The sequence below is a fragment of the Atractosteus spatula genome, chromosome 11, assembly GCF_055471065.1.
Source record: "Atractosteus spatula isolate fAtrSpa1 chromosome 11, fAtrSpa1.hap1, whole genome shotgun sequence".
Lineage (NCBI taxonomy): Eukaryota > Metazoa > Chordata > Actinopteri > Semionotiformes > Lepisosteidae > Atractosteus > Atractosteus spatula.
This window is the reverse complement of record NC_142716.1, coordinates 43075565-43095781: the sequence shown is the minus strand read 5'-3', so window position 1 is coordinate 43095781 and position 20217 is coordinate 43075565. Positions and strand designations below refer to the sequence as shown.

Below are 20217 nucleotides of genomic sequence, written 5' to 3'. Positions count from 1 at the left end.
TCAAGTGCACACTCAATTAGGCCCAATATGCCTTCTGTCTTACATGATGTCTGTGTACGTATTGTTAAACTGAGGCTATCATCAGATAAATGAAGTTGTATTAATGAAAAAGATCCCACTAACACAGAGAGAGAGTGCTTAAGGTTCTAAGTGGAAAGATGGCCTGTGATGAAAAATGGATTGTTTTTACTTTAAAAAAAAACAATAGAACTTTGGATCATCTTTCTTTAATGCCTGTTTTTCAAATCTATGGGCTGACTCACTTTGCTACAGTAACCTAACTGCCAAACAAGTCAGCATTCCAGAAAGAGAAAAAGGTCAGTTGTGGTTTTAGGGAGTAAACTTGCTACCTTTAGCCAAAAAGCCTTTTCTTGTCAGTAATCACAGAATTCTCACCCTATAGTTTTCAAGATCCCCATTTCCCCTTGCGCAAAATGCAAGTTTTGGATGCTTCTGATAGGTCCCAAACTTAAGTCTTCCACTCTTGATAGTTAATTTGTCAGAAGGAATGAAGGACACAGCAGCACCCGTGACAGTAACATGCTGTAAGTATTGACATGGTAAAAACATTATGCAATTGCTGTGCGGTGGCCACCCTATGTTTTTACTTTTTCTCAAGTGTATCCAACTAAGGCTTTTCTTGGCTTTTCACAAGAGAGACAATATTATCCGTGTTATATTTTGAAACCGACCCAGATGTGGAGAAGGAAAAATACTTTTAATACTTATTTACATATATGGTTTTGTATAAGGCACTTTGAGAAAGCAGCCAGTTCATAGACTGTTTTTTTTATAGACCATTTGTAGGCCCTACTGTACGGTTTGTCAGTTCTGCCCTCTCAGAGCTGAACTCTGAAAGACCCTCTGTTTCCTCAGCCTGTGAAGTGAGGCTTTTGTCGAGGAGTTTCTCTGGGCTAGCGTTACAGGAATGCACCCAGGAGTCACATTTGGCGTCCTTTGTGAGCATGAGTCATTTCGATGTTATGGGCCATGTTTCAATGCTGTAACTCCCTATAAACGCTCAAGGGAATTAAACAGTGTGTAACATTGGTCAAATCTCAGCTTTCTGGACAAGATTTACTGGCACCTCAATGCACTGCCTGCTCCTCCTAAGCATGACAGAATGAATTCAGATACATTAGGAAATTTACATGAAGTAACAAAACAGCTACACACAGGTTATTAGAATATTTTTATTCTTCAGAAATATGGCCAATAAATTATTATTTCACCAGCAATTAAAAAGTGAACACTTCACAAACCTATGGAAGATAATTAAATTAATTAAAAAAAACCCAAATAATTAATTCCAACACCATCTTAATTCTCCACATTCTTTTCTCAAAAATATACAGTACAGAGCAAGCCACAGTATCCACCAGGGCACTTCCAGGGTGACATGAGAATTAAAACAGGAAGCAACACAATCAAAACTTTGGTCCAATATCTGCCTCTATGGGCAGGTTAAGCCTAAGCAGTTCATCAAAGCAATTTACTTGATATTGATGACATCAGCAAGATGAAGAGGGTTTAGTCAGAAAGACTAATGAGCATTATGCACCTGTATTGTTTGCTTGAATCTTTTTCAGTTATCCCCATGGCTTGTTCTGTGTCATTTCTACAATGTAGCATAAATTAACACCTGGCCTATAAGCCACAACATGGACAACAAAACAGCACAGGTGCATATCTATACATCCTTGGGATGAGATTGTTGTGTCCTGCACCTCTTATGCATTTTGCACAAGGTGCAACAAAGAAAATTGAAAATGAACCCTGAAAAAACAGTCTTAAAACGTTTCAGCAATTTTACACAACAATTTCATACCTCAATTTTAAAGTAACAGTCAATTACAACAAAATAATAATATTCTATGTAATATATATAACTGTAACACTGCTCAACAAAGTTAGTCCAGCAAGACTTCATAATACCTCGGTCTCAGGACACTAACAGTTTGCTGAAAGCAATGCTAACTCGAACAGTGCACACATTTAGCAAAGGGAATTATTCTGTTTATATTGCTTTGCATTAGGTACCACACCTCCGGTGACAGACATTGTTTGGTGTGTAACTACATGGTCTGGCAGCTCGCCAACACTTTCTGTCAGCTCACACACCCTCCAGGGCACAAAGAAAAAGAGAAAGAAAAAAATCACAACAAGCCTTTAAATCCTTTATAAGCAGAAAATAATTATCGTGGCATGCAGCGAGGAAGCAGGGGTTTGTGTCTGAGACGATGTTATCTCTCAACTCTCCAATTTAAAGTAATCTGTGCTTGATGTAGGTGCTGCTACTCTGTGTAAAGCTCAGTTTGTAAAAAGTCATGCTATGCTTAAAAAAACTGCTACTTACTGTACCTTCCTACCTGCTAATGAAAGTTTTAAGAAACAGAAAGAGATTTTTTCTTGGCGTGTTGGTGTACGTATTATGTAAGATTAAGAGAGCTGCAGGTCAACTGGCTCATATGACATCTTTCAGACTTGAAAGGCTAGAGTTTGAGTCCAATTCATGTTGCAGACATTGAACAGAGAGGTCTCAGGCAGGTCCACTGTACACTTCGATCTCCAAATTATCAAACAATCCAGTCCATAAAAAGATTAAGCACAGCTGTCCAGTGAAATTGGATAGCAGCTAGTAAGTTACCTTAGTGTACAGAACAGTCTTATGTTTCATAAAATACAGTTTAGAAAAAAAGGATGCTTGTGGTAAGACAGTTTGAGAAGTCTCTTCCAAAGAATTATCACTGAGGCTGAGTTGTGTTAGAAACTCAGGATGGTATCACACTTTTCCTTTTACACAAAGGATGAGCTACTCCAGCTGCCAACAGTCAGCTTTCCAGAATTTATAAGATAATTTCCCATGACCAACTGATTAAGACTAACAAAAACAGGTGATTTCACTTCTTGCCCAAATAATTAGATTGATTACATAATTCAAGGCCAGGAGAAGAATAAAGACCAGAGAACCCTGCGGTGACCCTCTGGGACTGTTATTCCAGATCCATACAAAATATGGATCAAAGTAGGTTGTAATGGCTGAAAGATTCAAACCAGCACAAATCAGTGTCTTCAAAAGTCTTGCTGAGGCCCACAAATGTACCTTCTTTGTATCCATTCACTGTTGTGAAAAGCATTGGCATTGCTAGAAAATACAGAATTATGCCAGAAATCAGCAGAGCAGTCAACTGCAATGATTTGCAATGGTTCATAAGAAAAACTTACAGATAAGAAAATGAAGTTTGAGACCACCAGAATCCAGAATCATGCCGGGGGCAACGATGACAAATATTAACAACAAACCATTTCTGGACAATCCTGGAATCGAATCGGCGGTCGGTGCAACTGTTTTAGAAAAACGATGGCTTTAAAATTGCAAATAGCATAAGGGCATCCTGTATATTTATTGGAAGAAATACTCCGTATGAAACCAAATTTGGCTGCAGATGTCTTTACATGTGGAAGAAAAAAATTCTTTGCAATTTTGGATTTCTAACTAATTGCATTGCCTACTCTTTTACATTGTTACATAAAAATAAATAAAATACATTTCAGCTTCTTAATTTCCAATTTCCTCAGTAAACATGACATGAAAGACTTAATTAAAAATATGACAATTTGTCCCTTTTATTAAGGACGGATGCAACATTCCATGATCTGGCAGCAGTGTGAAAACACGTCAGCTCAACCCGACATCGAGTGACATCATCACAACGAAGCCAAAGATGGAGGTCCAGGAGGCCAGCTTCCCATTTCCACTGCAAGACACACCCACACTGTCACTGAAGGCACAGAAGCCAACACTACACTTGCCACGTTCACATGAACTCTCTAGGACTCATTTCTGAAGGTCACACCAGCACATACAAAGGGCTTACTGAGGAAAAATGGCATTTTGGGAGCTTAAAAGAATCAACATGTTCCCTTATTATAAAAAAAAGCATTCCTAAAGAGCTACGTTTGGATCTGGTGCTATTTTCTCTTCAACACAAAAATCAAAGTTAAAGTACGAAAAGACAAAGTGCCTTTATATGCAGCAGGTTTGCAGATCAAAGATTACAGAGAATTAGTGACATTTTGTAAGTGCTTTTAAGCTAGAAAAAAAGTTATAAAAATAATAGAGCTTTGAAAGAACTTTTATAATACTGTACACAGAACTAGATGTACATGAGTTTGGAACACAATGGTGTAACCTGGCAGCAAGCCATTCCTTATACCTGTTTATTTATTTAATTTAATATTTTTGATGTAGAGACCTGTCAGTTCATGGTTTTGTTGGCACTTGGCAAGTATGGCTCTGACCAAGACATTTTACCATCATAAAAGACAACACAGAAAAAACAAAGAGAACAGAGAGACGCTAAGAAATCTGCCTAAAATTTTCATAAGCTTCTTTGAGTTGTCTCTGTAAATTGTCACTGTTGTGTGTGTACAATGTGATAGGTGCGTACCTGCCTTGTGCTCAGTGTCTGCCAAATATGGCCCAGGCCCACTGCAACTTGTGAATAGTGCACGTATGAATCTTTTCAGTTGTATTTGTATACTTGCCTATTTCCATTTTAAATATGCAATGTTTAAGAAAAACCTAAATTTTTGGTTGAGCTGTATTACAAAACAATACGTAGTGTTTTAAGCACTTTTAAATAACTGTTTCCTGCTACATGTTCTCAGATCTTCTGAAAAGGCACAGGCAGGATTCAGTTTTATTGCAGTGAAATGCAGTTCAGTTTTATTTCTATTCAAGCACTGTAAATTTACGACAGTGTCATGATATTTACATACATTTAGGAGGACACAGCAATCCTAGTGATGCTGCAAGTTAATTTGTGTTTGTGTTTGTGTTTACTGCTGGGTTGCCACATCATGGGAGCACATTAGTCACATTCATTCCAGGCTCAGCCTGCTGTGCTGGGAGTCCTAGCACTCACTTGACTTGCGCCTCCGGAATGATGTCATCCATCACCACATAGACCATGGCTCCTGCAGCAAACGCAAGAGCATAGGGCAACAGCGGCTCAGCCAGCACCACTGCACAAGCCCCCAGCACTCCAGCGATGGGCTCTACCATCCCACTCAGTTGGCCGTACCTACAGGAGCAAACCATTTAGCATGACGAGGATTGACATACACACTGAGGATTGATGGGCAGGGGCAAGGCACTAAAATTACAAGGGATTTTTTTTTCTCTTTTATTTGTAGGGGAACATCATTTATTGAATTCAAATGGGAATTCATGAACACAAAGTTTGGAATCACCAACTACATGGGGAGAATCTGCAGAAGTGCCTTTGAGCATAATAAATAAATGCTATTTGGCTGAAGTGCAGTGCTCTGCAGTTGACATAAAAACTATTCAAACAGCTTTTCTGATGTATTTAACAAACAGCGATTGGCCAAAAGGTTTAAGAAGAAAAAGAAAAGTAGCCTCACTTACTCACAATAAAATTACTCCCCTAAAACTGGTTTAGTGACTTCATGGTGGTCTGATAAGTGTTTCCAGTATGTTTTAGACACCAAAGATAGTGCTAAGTAATGCTACAATAAACTGTCATGAGCACTAAGAGGCCAGACATGCTGGTATCCCCTTTAGAAAAGCTGCGGGTGCAAAGATGTGGAAATATCACTGGGTCTTTTGAAAAAGATTGAGTAGACAGGGACAGAAGGGAGAGAAGAAAGCTGACAATAGCAGAGATAAGATAACATGAAAGAAGCATCCCTTCCACACAGCTCAGTGCACAGATGATAACACTTGCTAACAAAAAGGAAGTCTTCAGGCTTTTCTTTCTCTTTTTTTGAATTCTTATGTTTATGAGGCACTAGCACGGGCAATAAAACACTCCCCACCCTAACTGTGATACAGATCTGTGTGCAGTTATTGGTCGGAGGTGACTAACTTTAATTAGAGGTTGCTGTTTGATTTCTTTTGCCTTCCCTGTTTTCCTTCATCCTCTCCTTGTCCCGGACGTACAACTGACACAAAGTCAAAAGTCCACTGCCAACACATGCAGTACTTATGAGGATCTCAGGCATTGCAGAGAGCAACTCTTACAGCCTGTCCTTGGTGTGGAAGCTGGTGAGGCTCACGCAATGTGTCTCTGCTGCAATGGCTGGGTGACACCTGCGAGAATATTTCCGTCCCTGTATTTTAGCAGGTATGGACTGCCAAATTGTAAAATATGGTGCATGAATACAATCAATGCAAAAATAAATCTTAGAAGGCTTTCAAGATAATGTGTTGGTTCATATATTCTGCAAGAATCTGAAATAATTGCCCCCCCAAGTCCTGTTTGCTCAGAAGGATCACCATCAGTGGCAGGTTGTGTAAGGGAACTGGTGTGTGCGCATATTGCACTAGGTCCATCAGTTTTCATGTGGGATGAGATCCGGGGACTGTTCTGGCTACGAATGTTGTGGGAAGTATAACTCATGCTCCTCCTCACACTAACCATACATTAGCCTGCTTGCCGGTGTTCGAGAGTAATCATTGGACTGGGGGGTCCTAATGTTGTACCTAGCAAAAGTCTGGCCTCTTACTTTTTTATTCAATATAAATACTGTACTATTCTCTGTTCATCAAAGGCAGAGTAGTGTGAAAACTGAAGGCTGTTCAGATGGAACGAAACAACAACTTGATACTGCACGTTTAGGTTAAACCATCCACTGCTTCCTATTACTCTCAATTAATACCCGGGAACTGAAAAGTGAAAAACTTTGGAAAAACAGCTCATGAGCCAGAAAAGATTTGACAACAAAATAGGGTATTGGTAATGTGAAGCAAAGACAGTTTATCTTATAAAAAAATCCCTCACAAAGTTGGATGTCATGTCAGTTTTGCAGCCTCTCAAGCACTGATTTGTTGGAACTATTCAAGTTAATGCTAAACACAAAAGTAACCTTTTTCAGGCTGAACAAGCAATCCAGTTTTGGGGCAATTGAGTGGAAGAATACAAAAATTAACGTTGGATCACATTTTTGGAAGAAATATGGGTATAATTTTTGAGGACTCTTTTACTCAAAAAACTGTCTATAATTAAAAATCATACTGATGACAGCAATGTATGTGACAGACAGTTTGGCTTACACAGTGGTATATATTTACCAAAAAGCTCTCCACATGGGCTGTCCTGCTCCCCGCAGAGGAAGACTGACAGCAAGGCCCTCTGGGAAGTTCTGAATTCCGATACCAATAGCCAGATTTCTGAAACAAGCAAAAAAAAAAAACGACATATATGTAAACTCCTAATCCTACTTGTCTTAATCCCCTCTCAAAGATCAGTTTTTCACTTGAATACTTCTCTCAAATTAAGTGTTTGGAGATAAATGTGAATCTTAAATACATTTATTCCATGCTGAAAAGAGAAGAAAGAAAACACAACGTTTCGGCCAAAACGTTCTTTCTTCTTTTTTCAGCATGGAATAAACCTATTACTTATTCCTTTGCAGCCTACGCATGCTGACGCAGCTACCCACCTGAACTATCTTAAATACATTATAAACTGGGGAAATTAACGGGGGAAAAAATCATAATTACAAGAAAACAGACTGCTTATTTACTATTTTACCTTGGTTAATTTCTTGTGGTATTTTATACACTTATATCATGGTTTCCACATGTCTTTACTATGCTTTACTTTATTGGACCCTGAGGACACAGCCATAACAAATATTTATAAAGATTGTTTACTACAATACACGACAGTTTGTTATTGGTCCAGTGTTACAAAGCATAATAAAGGCATTTTAACATTATACAGTAATGTATACAGTTAGCAGTCGCCAAGAGCAACTCCAGTGACATGCCAAGCACCTGCAGGCTGTAGTGATGTCAGTGAAAGGCCTGTCACTCCTCCAGTCAGAGCTACCTCTCTTGCCAGCATGTCAAATGATGAATAGCCTGCAGATGGGCAGACCTTGAGACACTCCTTATTTCAAAGGAGCTTTTCTCTGTGTGTCAGTCACTTCTGCGTACTGTATATGCAGTTGATGCAACCTTAATAACAACTGGTGACTACATATTAAAAGAAAACCATTTTCCACAAAGGATATCACTCTAAAAACATTAAATACTCCAAGCAGGCCAGGTTTAAGACTATGAACGAATGCTGAGAAACAAATGTAAGGCTAAAGCACTGATAAATGCAACTCTGAGGACTCTCATCATTGTACTGCAGAATTGGTCTCACTTTAGTAAATGCTTTGTTATGTAAATTCACCTACAGCGCTAGCTAATGCCATGAGACAGTGCTGAACATTTACAGACAGGTCTTTTTACACTCAATGTCAAGCAACAGATTTCACATGCATTTTCTGAGCCCAACCAGAGGGTGTGTTGATCACCCCATGCCAAACCAAAGGAGTGCAGTCAATACTTCTTCCCTGGAACGGTCCACATCTTGGTGTGCATACTCAGCAAATAAATATGTTTAAACAGGAGGAATCCAAGAGCATGTAATGTCTCTGCCAAGCCCTGTGCAGACTAATGATAGTGCGTGTCAGTTAGGGTAGTTTCACATGGACAACATCAGACACAGGCAGTTCCTTCAAACAGTGAGATTTTTTTATGCTGTAGAATACCACGAAATATTAACACAATGGCATTCTTCCTCAAAACCACATGCATGACTATTTAGAAAACAAATGGCTTCCAACACAATGAAAATACACGTCATCTGAGCTGCTCGTCTCCCCTTGTCATGTGATTTTGTGTGCACCCTGCTCCCTGTGTAGGGACACAGACCAATTATACTGGGAATTAGAACAGCAGTTGTGGTTTTGCTAACTTGCTGTCTCGCCATCCCTGCTGTGGGTGCAATTATTCCACTCTGTATCGTGACAACTTCAACCACAGCAGTTAATCTGGAAAGTGAAGGAGGATATTACAGAGTGCCAAATGAGCTTGCCTCATGGGCAAAATTTGGTTATGTCAGGTATGCACATCAAAAAGCCCACAAGACTTAGCTTTGATTAACAGATTGCAGCAGCCTGACAGAACCACCCTGCTTAAAGGGGGCTGATTGTCAGAAGAAGCATCTGCACTTTGCCATGTCACTGGATCAAAGGCAGCGAGCTTTTCTTTGCCTTTGAAAACATATTAATAGAATTCACATCTCACTCTTGGCTCTGACAATGTGGACATTTTTCACTTTTAAGTTTTACATGTTCAATTCAGCATAGCATGGTGGTGCAGCAGTTAGTATTGCTGCACTGCAGTGCTGGGGCCCTGGGTTCAATTCCGGACCTGGGGTGTTATCCTCATGGAGTTGGTCTTATCTCCCTGTGTTTGTGCGGGTTAACTCCAGGTGCTCCGGTTTTCTCCCCCAGTCCAAAGAAATACTGGTAGGTTAATTGGCTTCGGAGAAAATTAGCCTTGATGCGAGTGTGTGCATGTCTTTGTCTGTATGTGCCCTGTGATGGACTGGCGTCCTATTCAGGGTGTAGTCCACCTTGTGCCTGCTGCTTGCTGAGATAAGCTACAGTGCCCTTGTGACCCTGAGTCAGATGAAGCAGTTAAAAAATGGATGGATGTTCAATTCAAAGTGTCGTGCTTGCCCAGTCCCTCACTTACTCTCCGGAATTACTGCTATTTATTTCTACTCAGTGCTGTAGTCTTGTAATTTGAGGTAAGGGCTGAGAGAAGATAAATGTTACCACATCCGAGATGACACTACTGAACTACTGAATGCAAGTAGACGAAGCTTGGTTCATTCTTGGCACCTGTTCAATATGGAGTGGCATTGTAGAGTGAATCTTAATAAATTTGATTTCAATTTCTTTACACTTGTTGATGTCTTGGCAGAATCTCATTAGCAGAAAAGTACCCAAAATAGACATATACTACTAATTCCTCATCTTCTAAGCAAAACTGTACTTCACTTTAGTCTTCATCAATTTTAAAGATTACATTACAGCTTTCTTGTCAGATCATTGGAAAAACCTGATAAATCAAAGGTGCTTAGAAAATTATTTGGCCTATTCCATCATGTTGGATGTTGACAGTGGACACTTAATAGTTGTAAGCATCTACATTCCAAGTCATCAAAGATACAGACGGTGGTCACAGTAAGCCAGTTTAACACCCTCTGGTGTGTACAGTTATTATTCACAGGAATTGTATCCTTATAATCCCATTTCTGTGTATAACACACAGGAGAAGCAATCACAAACAAATAAATTAGTAAAGGTGAAGGTTATGACAACCCACAAAGTCATACCACTGCAAACTCTTCAAAATACTTTCCTGTATTTAATCTTATTCCAATGTTTCAAGACTTGTACAGTATGTCTTGCTTTGTCTGGACTGTGTTAGATACCCATTGTAATTACTTTCTAAATTGTCCCAAGGCAGCTGGATTACTTAACATTTCTATCAACTTCAAAACATCTGTATATAAAACCCAATTCTATATCCCCCAAATGACAGCTTTCAACAGTGCAGTTTTTGCAGCTGAGTATTGTTGGGCTTGTGTGGGTGTTAGTCAGTCAGAGGATCTACTGTGACAAGAAGGTTGTGTGTGAGTTCAGGGACAGGCATTCACTCCTTTGATTGCTGCTACTGTGGCTGTCCTGCAGGGCCTGGTGGCAACTCCTGCTCAAACAGTGGGCATGCTGGAGGAGTGTGTACACAGGGGTGTGAATTGAGTTGATTAACAGTTGGCAATTCCAATCTGTAATGGGTTAGAACAGTTGATAACTTTTTTCTGATTTTTTTAAATGTAACCGTGCCCAATTAAACATATGAAAAATGGGAGATTTTATTTAATGCTACTGTATATTCACCATCTGTTTATCCAGTGTACAAAAAATTACATTTGATTTGAGTAAGACACATCAAAGAGAATCTCATTGAATTGTTTGCTCAGTTTCATTACCTCTGGATGTTTATAATTTTTTTACTTCAAGCTAAGTATCTAATCGGAGAGCTACAATCTGTAACTGCTGGAGCTGGTTCATTTTATTCATAAAATAAATAAACATAAAATAAAATAAATTAACATTCAAAACAAATGTATTTTTTGGAAAATTACATTTGGAACATCAAGACGGGTCCTTCCTTCTGTCTCCTACTGTATGTTGACAGAAAAATATCAGTGGTATTTCTAAATGCAAATAACTGTGTTAACATTTAAACAGGTCTAACCAACCTCTGCTTACTTAAATTAAAAATTCCTGTTGAACTGTCTACATTAAAAAAATGAAAAGAACCATACAAGAGAATCAGCAGGGCAATATGTTTAAAAAAACTACGCCCATATATTATACAAACACTCCACATGGAAAGGAGTGACAATTGAATGACACATTCTAGGAAAACCTTAAGTTATTTTGCCCTGAGGCATTCAGCATCTTTTGTTTGTAAAGGTATTTGTTTGGCAATAGGTTTTGCAGTTCTGTTGCATGGGACTGCCTGTAGAAAGCTGCACAGAAACAATGCTTAAGGATAACTTAAAAATAATTAAGAATACATGACATTAAATGGGAGGTATACTCACTTTAAAGCTTCACTTTACTTAAAGTATTCAGACCCTTGCACGGTTTTTACATTTTATTAAAGTTTGCAGTCATGACACTTTTGAGTAACAATTTATGTCTATGTGCACACTCTCGACACTTTCAAAGCAAGAAAAACAGAAATAGATAACATGAAAGAAAACAAAATCCTTTGCATTGGCAAGCCTAAATTAATTTAGATGCACAAAATTACTTGTGTAGCCTCTGTACGCAATAATAGTAGTTCTCATGATTCATAATAAAAACATCAGTTTCTTTGTTGGTAGTGAATTTGAAGCAAAGACTCAACCATAAAGACACAGTAAAACCCACCTTACTGCAACAAAGCATCTGAATGATCCTGCAAAAATGTGGAAAAGTTCCAAACTTGAACTTTTTGGTCTAAATGACAAGCGTTAACATTGGGCACAGACCCAGCACAGCACATCTCCCAGTCAACACTATCTCTACAGTCAAGTATCATGCTATGAGGATGCTTCCTCTCAGCAGGGACTGGAAAGCCAGTTAGGACTGAAGGAAAAACAGATATACTAGAGTACAGACAAATGCTTCTGATAAACCTTTTGGAGTCTTTTAAAGCCTTAAAATGGGGGCATAAGATCCATAAGACAAGGGCACAAGGCTGAAGCCACATTGTAGTGGCTTAAGAAGAAGAAAGTGAATGCCCTTGAATGGCCCAGTCAAACTTGAATCCTATTAAGAACCTATGGAAAGACTTGAAAACTGCTGTTTATAAGTGATCCCCAAGCAGTTTGAAAGAGCTTGAGCAAATCTGCCGAGAAAGAATGGGCAAAAGATATATCAAGCTGGACCACAAAGTTGGCAGGGACATCCCCAAAAAACCCTTTTAATGCAGTAACTGCCAATGTATGTCCACATAGACTGTAAATACTAAACTTGTATTATAATATCAAATCTCCAGGAGATCAGCTGTTAAGAACTATACTGCTCAAAAATAAACTCCATAAAAAAAACCTGAAGTCCCACTGTAATCCCTGTTTGGGAGATGTCACATTTCGGATCTGAATCCAATTTCTGACAAATGAATGTGAGACCTTTACAGCCGTTTTCATCACTAATAAAATTCTGTAGGGAATTCTGTAGGGCAAGTTTGGTATTTCCTTCCACAACTGTCACACAACATCTAATAAACTGATTCAATGATGTTCTCTCCTTGATGCCAGCTGTGAGGTCACTGTCAACTACCAATCTTTCAAACCTATAGGTGGCATCTGGGCACTTCTTCACAAGCTTCACGTTTGTTTAAAGAAAAAACCATACTATGAATATTCTCAAAAAAAAGAAGGAACGGCACAAAAAGACACCTTACAAGCAATAACAAGCCATTGTGGCGATTAAACAACATGGTTGTAAGTGATGTTAACGATTTTGTTTGTTTGACTGCACTCTGCTGCATCCAAAGAAAATCTTTTGTTCTGCAGCTAAGCCCTGGGGGCCAGAAAGGCATGAGCCGGGAACGGTTTAGGAACAAGAAAAGCTGCTCTGTTTTTGGAAGGTTTTTTTGGCCTTTCCTCGACTGTTTCTGGCACCCAGTCAAGATCCTGCCCCTGGAGTAGGAAGATTAATGGCAGCCAGTCACGGAAGGGCTTGCAGCAGCAGCAGCCAGTATGTGAGAGGGAATGAAAGTGGTGTACGTAGTGAGTGAGTCAACATGTATGTCAGTGCAGTTTGCATGTTTGTGTATGAGTATGTGTGCACGTCTTAAAATACCAATTGTAAGGAATCATACCTAAGCACCAAGGGCAGGTTATTTGAAACATCCTAAGTGTGTCAGTGGAACTGAAGTATGATCAACTACTGGCAATGAAATGGAACATAGGATGTGATAGCATGGTATACAACATGACAAAACTCTAATTACTAAACGTATTACACTTTACACTTAGTGTAGTTAAGCATCTATAGTGGCCGTTTTTGAGTCATCTGGTGGTGTAGTTTACTGTGCCCTACTGACCAGTCTGTCTATTCAATTCCACCAGAACTGCTCCCAAAATCCCCAGATTGCACTTTGGTTGGCAGGAAAGTTCACTAGATCTAGATCTTTGAGAAAGGTCTGGTACCTTCATGCAAACCAGTCTTCTACTTCATTGTGTATCTGATACACCTTCTCCAGGTGAAATGTTGATTGTTTCTTTATTTTTAAGAGACCCTGTTTCTATTTATTGTGAACTTGCTGTTCTGGCACTTGCTGTGTATGATGTATGAGTTTAGAAAACAACTGCACGAATGTCTTCAATTTGGCCAAGGTGTATGTCTTATTACTTTCCAGGGATATCTAAACTTCACTGAGCCTTGGATTTTTATGGTCTGTTTACCAAAGTAAAGCTGATGGAGTCTCGCCAACCAAATCTCTTAAGAACAGAGCAATCCCATGAAAGAATGATTAATACAAAGTGTGACTTTCAAAAACAATAAAAACAAAGTTTATCAAATATAAGAGTCACATGCATGTAACTTTGCACCACGGATACTTTGTTGTTTCCTTCCTAAAACAATTAAAACTTTACATTTCCTGCAAATGGGTGAAAACAACAATTACAGTACTGTAAAATACAGTATCTGAACTACAAAGAACTGGTATAACAACAAAAGCCATTTTAAATACCCTTGCTTCAGCTGTGAGGCTTACTTAATCTGTATATAATTGATAGAAATATCAGAAGTTGCTATCGGGACAAACTAATGATGTAAGCCACAGTAAAGAAGCTCTGTTTTTATCTATACTGTATCACTTAACCAGTTCCTGGTCATCATGATAAACATATTCAAGGGCAAGAAAATACTTAACATGCGATAAAATGAGGAAAACAGAAAGCAATGTAAATACAAAGTACAAATGTCTGTATGTAAAGCTGGTGTTTTTTTTTACACCTGTAATTTCCATAGATCTCCAGGCATTCAAGAGGTTTCCTTTCCAACTGTAATAGATTTTCACATGTATTTTATTGCAAATAAAGTGAATTACACTGTAAACTGAATGCAACAAAAGAGAACCTATTTAGTAATGAGTGTATAGAGGACTATTTATGTAATACAATGAATAATAAAATTATGAGAAATAGTGAATTGAATCAACCGATAAGGTGTTTGTGATGCAGAGACTTTATGCTTAATACTGTAGTCAACAGATATGGATCTAATCACGTAACAATCTAATATTGCTAAAATCTCCTAATAGTCTCATAATTAATGTCATTAAAGGAAAACAGTACTTGAACAATGACTAAAATATTGTAAACATGTTATCCATTCGTCAACAGAAGCAATTTTTTCTTTTGAAAATGTAATCATTTGTGAATAAAAGATTAACAATCAATTTTAAAAGTCAGTCTTGCAGCTTTTGTTTAGTTCCACCTGTAGATTGCTTGTTACCCCTGGTTACAAAACTACCAGCCAAGGAATGTCAAGATATTTAATTGCTGGAGACTTGCTGACTGATGTCTAGACATTATCTCTTCCCAAACATATGCATAAAATACAAAACTCAAGTCTCCTTAAACCAGCAATTTTGATGAATAATCATGATTATCTACTTCCCCCGTAAGCTTGCAGGTTTAATCAAACCCAGATGCGTGATGCTGATAAGATGTCATGGTAATAAAGCCCGAATAATCGGAATAATAACTGGTTTAAGGTGCAATTTTTTTTGACAATTCAGAATTGCCAATTGTTTGTTTTTTGTTGTTGTGTTCACACAATTTTGGACTGGCCAATTTTGTGCTTTTCATGTCTTGGAAATGGAGGAGTGGAATGGAGGAGATGCATGTCCCTCAGCAACATTGCCGCAAATCTGCAAGCACCTGGGAGGCCTCAGGAATGACTGTGGTTGCTGACCATTCCCACCCTACCCTTTGGGGCACACAGCCAATAGTGTGCAACTGCTTGGAGAAACCTGGGCACAGTCAGCTAGTGACATGACCCAAGGAATTTGAATTTTGTCCAAGATTTAGCTTTCCAGCAAAGAACTGCTTGGGGACAATGAGGATTTACAGACATGTTCTTCCAGCATGATCGCAATTCTGAACCATTCATTTTTTGGCATGCTGAAAGCTCCACCATGCTGGGCAGGAGGGTTTTACCAAATGGAAGGCTGGCGCAATTCTCCCCAATATCACTGCAAGCCTGTATGTGGTGGTGTGTCAATGGAGTTGCTCTTGTGCCAAAAGCTGAGAGGATACTTATTGACTAATATCTCCCCATCCAGGCTGTGCCACACCTTGGATAATGTTTGATCATAACTGGCTACTGATATCACCCAAACATGAGCCCGTGATGTTTGGACCATGGAGCTGAACCTGTGCTCTAAGCACAGGTCAAAGGTCAACCTTTTCCCAGCACAGAATACATCTGCATGAAAAATAACTTTTGATGGGTCTTGAGTATTCTATTTCGGTTATACTCTATTTGGGTTAGCATTTATAAGCTGACAGTTCTCCTACTCTCCTCTTACAATAACCAGTAGAAGCTGAAACATCAGAACATCAGCTGAAATATCAGAAGTTTTTTTTTTTCCTTTTGGAAGAAGCGACAAGGAAAACATACTTCTGTGGTTCTATTTGTATGGGTGGGTTAGCTTAGACCATGTTTTCTGCACACCCAGAGACTGGAAATAGTAATTGAAACTGATTTTTTAATTGAAAATTCTTTGTGGTTCCAGTAATAGAGAGTTACTTCACACCAAAGTCATTTACCATCCATATTGTGATGTTACCATGGTTTATTTCCAACAACTGGGGAAGAGTTCCTGAATCTTTCAGTGTTCATTTGTTCATTTTGGCTTTTCAGCATCTTGTTTTTCCATTTCTTCATGGGAGTTCACATTACCAACATAACACAATAATACACTAAATCTGTGTGATTTCTGTGTACCAACACAGAAACAGCACAAAGGCAAAACATAATGATAGTGTCAAGTTAAAAATACATATAGTATTAACGATGCAGTAACACCGCCCTCTCCAAATACCTGTGAAAAAGTCATAAAAAGTCTCTCTGCTAATGGAATTTAATCTTCTTTAAGTACATCTATGGTTTCTAATTCTGAACCTTGGTATTTCTGGCCTACTTCCAACAAAATGACATCAAGAGAGATTTTACACTTTAATATGAAATATTATTAAAAGTATTCTCTTTAAAGGTATTAGTACCAATGTGACTGAGAGAGAGGTAGTAGGCACTGCACACTGTAGGTGTGACCTTTTAAAGTGAAACTTCTCAACAGAGAGTTTCATCCTGGTTTGTTTACATGACTATGTCCCTTTTAAAGATCCTGAAAGAGCTCTATATGTCATAGGTGTGGAAACCTTCAATTTAGTTTTCTTTACAAACTGGGTTACAGATGGATTACAAAAGCAGGATCTCCCAGATAAGCCATTAATGTGTTCAAAACATCCACACCCCAAAGAATATAAAATACTGCTTCTTGGTCGATGTTTAAATTATCCTCCTTCAGACCTATTATAGGTTTCTCCTGCTCTGTGTACATAGTTTCTTTAAAAGTGAGAAAGATGTAGCAAAAAACAATCTGACAGTGATGATCCACAATTCCTTTCGCAAGCCACCAAGGTGAATGTCTATCCCGAAGAAAAGCAGCATGTGGAATAATGTCGGACCAAGGGAGTTCTAGTTACGCTATCCCAGTTTCTGAGATGCAATGCTTATTTGGAAAGTTTCCCAACCTGACTGACCATGTGCTGGCTCAGAGGTCTTACTCCACCGAACTCCAGTGATCTCAGGGCTCCGGCTGTGTCTTATTCCACCAAATTCAAACCACATGGAGTGGTTGGGGTTAGGAGCCTGAGCCCTGACTCGTTGAAGGAAAAATGCAGGGAATTTATGCCGTCTGGGAACAAAGAGAAAACTGGGAAGTGGAAAAATATGCCTCATTCACACAACTGATCATGCAGTTTGTACTTTAAAAAAGTTATTTGATTACTGTATACTGTATGTAATATAATCAAGAAGCAAACAGTTAAATAATGTATAATAATACAGAAACCATTGTCTTCTTACAATTTATAAATGATAACACCCATTCATACTGTATGTTATTTACTACAGTAGCTACCCATTGGATGAGAACAGATGGTGTACAAATACACTATACAAGTGGTTTTATCTTTACAAAACCACAACAAAAATGAAAGGAATCATGGACCAAAGTTTACATGCCATTTCAAATTATTTCAACACAAATTCAGCTTTTTGTCTGTGCTCAAAACATTTAATGTTGTTTGTTCTGCTAAGACCACTGTTGTCATTATAAAGAAACACAAAAGTCAGTCATTTGAAAAAAAAATTAAATCTAATAAATTTGCATCTTTATAAGGAAAATGTTAATTCATAACATATTTGACTAATTAACCAAGTGGATGTAATTTAATGGCAATGAGAACTTGATACCCTTGAACATTCCTACACATGCCCAGAGAGCTTTATTCCATATCATGCTGACAGATGCCGTGCAAAGAGCATGACTTTGCAACATTATTCACAAAATATTTTATTCTGAAACCCACAGTGAAATGAAAGAAAGCCATTTTTACATTTAAGAGCCAGATGGTTTAAAAAAAGGGGAGGGGGTGGGGGCAAGTTTTCTTAACTGCAACTTCAAAAAAAGAAAAAGAGAAAAAGAGACCGCAAGGGAAGCTTTCAAACATTTTCCCAAAGCAGGAAAAAACCATCCATTACTGAGAACACTGAGCCTACTGTCCAGAGCCTGCTGCTCCTCTGCTCCAACACAAAGAGGCCATTACTGTCCCCAGACCACAACAAATTCCCGGCCGGGAGAAGAGGACCCACTGAATGGGAGACTGTGAGAAAACAGAAGAGCCTGAAGGGATGAGTTTGCTGCCCCCTCCACCTCCTCCTGTGTGACCCCTCACCTTGTGCTGCCTGCAACAACAACAGCCTGCCCAGGAGCAGGATGTGAGCAAGGGAATTGTGGGTACACTAGGGTACATGAACTTTACTGTACAGTCGGTCTGTCTTTACAGCCTGGTGCCCCTGTGCATCCTGCCTTGCGTTACATCCATCTCAATGTTCTCATGACAACACATTGTAAACCTATACAGAACTGGGGTATCAATTCAACTGCACTAAAATGGCAACATATTTGTAGAAGCCAGGTTAAGGGAAAAACAGAAGAAAAAAGATGTGATTAATAACAATAGCTTATTCAGGATATTCAGGCTGTTTCAATATGGTATCAGAGTATTAAGTTTCTAGTGGTGATTGGGGGATTGTTATTTATTTTATCCCAGTCGAAGCAATGGTATTTTGATATTCCTGAGGAGACAGTATTCCATTCTTGCAATGTGTGCGAATAACTCTAGCAATGAAAGAACTATTGTACCCTGGTTACAAACAACTACTGACGCAGTTTTCAAAAAATTTCCATTAACATACAGTATTTCTTTCTACAGAATACTATTATTTCACTGATTATACATTAACTTCTCCATTGAAATCAGTATCCATACTGGTGCTAACATTCCTTTTTTTCCACTACCTCACTCTGCGAGAGGCATACTGAACAAAAATGTACTGTTATAAGTTGTTAACTTTCAAAGCAGATGGACTTAGACCGCATGTTTGGTTTCAAACACTACTGCTTGTCATATACGGAAAACAATCACTTTGGTTATGTTTTGGTTGAGGATTTTAGCCCATGTTTACTAAGAAATCTCCCAGCAACACAGAGCTTAGAGGTTTCTTAGTAAGTCAACCACCAAGAGAACTGAAAGACACAGAAGAAAATAGAGGGATCAATTTTCTTACGCCAGAATTCAGCACAACAAACAGAGATGGCTGGAAATGCTGCAGATTTAAGACCTCATTCACACAAGATGAACGGGACGATTTGGTGGCGAGTGATTCCCCTTGCTTGGCAAAAGACATTCATCCGACACAGTGACACAATCACCTACTGCCCTTCTCTGCTGCTTGTTGAATGAAGTTGTTCTGTATCCAATTGTTCCGCGTGAGTGAAACAGAAACCACGCACAGCCCCAGTGTGATAACATCTCATTCAGCAGAACAGTTAATTGGCTTGGATTACTTTTTTTTCCATGGAAAATGGCCGTGGCCCCCGGTGATCCTTACTGTGATTAGCACAACATTCAGTCAAAAACAGGCAGCCCACTGATAGACTGCAAGAATCCCTGCCTAGGTCTTTTACAGAAACAGCCAGCATAGGAAAGAAGGAACTTGTTAACGGTCAGTTAAAGCAGACTGCACTGTACTGTAAATAGAAGTGCCTTTGTATTAACAACTAAAATGACAGTTATTTTTTGTAGTTTATTAAGATTTCTAAGTTTGTAAAAGACTAATGTTAAAAGCTTTCTGCCTTTGGCTACAAATACCAGCTCAGATGAGGATGTGGGCATCACAATTAGAGCTGTTTTGTACTTAAAAGATCTGAGTTACTAAAAAGATTTTGGCCTAAAAAATCAATAAAATTAGAAAGTGTAATTGCTAAACTGTTTAATACAACACTACAAAAAAAATCAAAATTTTCTCACTGAGTCAGAACAGGCTAACCACTTTCAGCATCTTTGGGGAACTGGCCAGAGCTGACATACTGGGTAACAGCACAGTGTTACAGTTTTGGTGTGGGAACTTTTCGTGTTGTGTCTCAGTCCACAAGGAACGGCACTTTCCCACAGGCTGCAGCTAGCACGGAGCCCA

General features: G+C 38.8%; 1 protein-coding gene across 2 annotated transcripts in view; it reads right to left on the bottom strand.

The window, feature by feature from the left end:
* Window positions 1–1179: 1179 nt before the first annotated feature.
* Window positions 1180–20217, bottom strand: part of slc39a11 (solute carrier family 39, member 11) — a 185034-nt gene continuing 165996 nt past the window's right edge. For both annotated transcript variants that reach the window (XM_088927971.1, XM_088927972.1), the window contains 3 exons: window positions 7100–7198; window positions 4929–5087; window positions 1180–3758 (listed from right to left, as the gene is read on the bottom strand). In XM_088927971.1, coding sequence (XP_088784097.1) covers window positions 3680–3758; window positions 4929–5087; window positions 7100–7198 — 337 coding nt within the window. In that variant the 3' untranslated portion in view covers window positions 1180–3679. The remainder of the gene's footprint in view (window positions 3759–4928; window positions 5088–7099; window positions 7199–20217) is intronic.